At 47.0% G+C, this 1,663-nt stretch overlaps 1 protein-coding gene across 1 annotated transcript; it reads left to right on the top strand.

Moving 5' to 3' along the window:
• The first annotated feature begins 469 nt into the window (after positions 1-469).
• LOC112605637 (olfactory receptor 5A1) lies at positions 470-1,417 on the top strand. The gene is given in 1 exon segment (XM_025355295.1): positions 470-1,417. A coding segment is annotated over 1 exon segment (948 nt).
• Positions 1,418-1,663: the final 246 nt, after the last annotated feature.

Below are 1,663 nucleotides of genomic sequence, written 5' to 3'. Positions count from 1 at the left end.
CCAAGGCATGACCTGACTGACCTGAGGCACACAGGACTGTCCTAATAACTACCCACTGGTCACTTGTTATATGTCAGGCACTTAAAACAAATCTATAAAGTAATTGCTATCATCCAGTTTTAAGGATAAGTTGAAGCCAGAGATGTTAGCTATCTCACCTGAAGTAACACAACTAGTAAATAAATGGTCAAGGCAGAAGTTGATCCTAGGGATCTGGGATCCAAAGTTTAAACCCATATCAGCTACACTATACTGCCTAAATATTTAAGATGATGACTGCAATTGCCTTCGAGAGAGAGAGAGACTGAGACTGAGACCGAGAAAGGAAACAGTCTTTGCATAACGCTGTAACCTGTAATCCTCTGCCTTCCCTCTCATGTGTTTTGTAATTATTTGCTAATACCACCTGTAATGCGGACTGTCGTTACTATCTCAGGTCTGCATCTTGTCCTTGTGGTCCACGGGAAGCATGTCCATAACCAAACCCTGGAACAGCTCATCAGTGACCATGTTCATCCTCCTGGGATTCGCAGACCATCCAGAACTCCAGGCGCTCCTCTTTGTGACCCTCCTGGGCATCTATCTTACGACCCTGGCCTGGAACCTGGCCCTCATTTTTCTGATCAGGGGTGACACCCATCTGCACACACCCATGTACTTCTTCCTAAGCAACTTATCTTTCATTGACATCTGCTACTCTTCTGCTGTGGCTCCCAAGATGCTCACTGACTTCTTCTGGGAGCAGAAGACCATATCATTTGTGGGCTGTGCTGCTCAGTTTTTTTTCTTTGTCGGCATGGGACTGTCTGAGTGCCTTCTCCTGACTGCTATGGCATATGACTGATATGCAGCCATCTCCCGCCCCCTTCTCTACCCCACTATCATGACCCAGGGCCTCTGTACACGCATGGTGGCTGGGGCATATGTTGGTGGCTTCCTGAGCTCCCTGATCCAGGCCAGCTCCGTATTTAGGCTTCACTTCTGTGGACCCAACATCATTAACCACTTCTTCTGTGACCTCCCACCAGTCCTGGCTCTGTCTTGCTCTGACACCTTCCTCAGTCAAGTGGTGAATTTCCTCGTGGTGGTCACTGTAGGAGGAACATCGTTCCTCCAACTCCTTATCTCCTATGGTTACATAGTGTCTGCTGTCCTGAAGATCTCTTCAGCAGAGGGCCGATGGAAAGCCTTCAACACGTGTGCCTCGCATCTGATGGTGGTGACTTTGCTGTTTGGGACAGCCCTTTTCATGTACCTGCGACCCAGCTCCACCTACTCGCTAGGCAGGGACAAGGTGGTGTCCGTCTTCTATTCACTGGTGATCCCCATGCTGAACCCTCTCATTTATAGTTTGAGGAACAAAGAGATCAAGGATGCCCTGTGGAAGGTGTTGGAAAGGAAGAAAGTGTTTTCTTAGGTCATGTGTAGAAACTTATGTATCCAAATTGCTGGAGAATTAAATGATCCAAGCCTTCACCTCCACCTCTGCCTCAGGCAAGGGAGACATTTGGTGCTCTTACTTGAACATGGAGACTCTTCCCTCTAGATTCCTCTCACCCTTCCTCATGGTCACTTATGACTGTACCATAGATAGCCAAAAAGGAAAAGGAATTTCTTCAGAAAAAAAAAAAAAAAGAACCTCCACAATAATCACAATAACTAA

This window comes from Theropithecus gelada, chromosome 14 (assembly GCF_003255815.1).
Source record: "Theropithecus gelada isolate Dixy chromosome 14, Tgel_1.0, whole genome shotgun sequence".
Classification (NCBI taxonomy): domain Eukaryota; kingdom Metazoa; phylum Chordata; class Mammalia; order Primates; family Cercopithecidae; genus Theropithecus; species Theropithecus gelada.
This window is presented reverse-complemented; position numbering and strand designations above follow the sequence as displayed.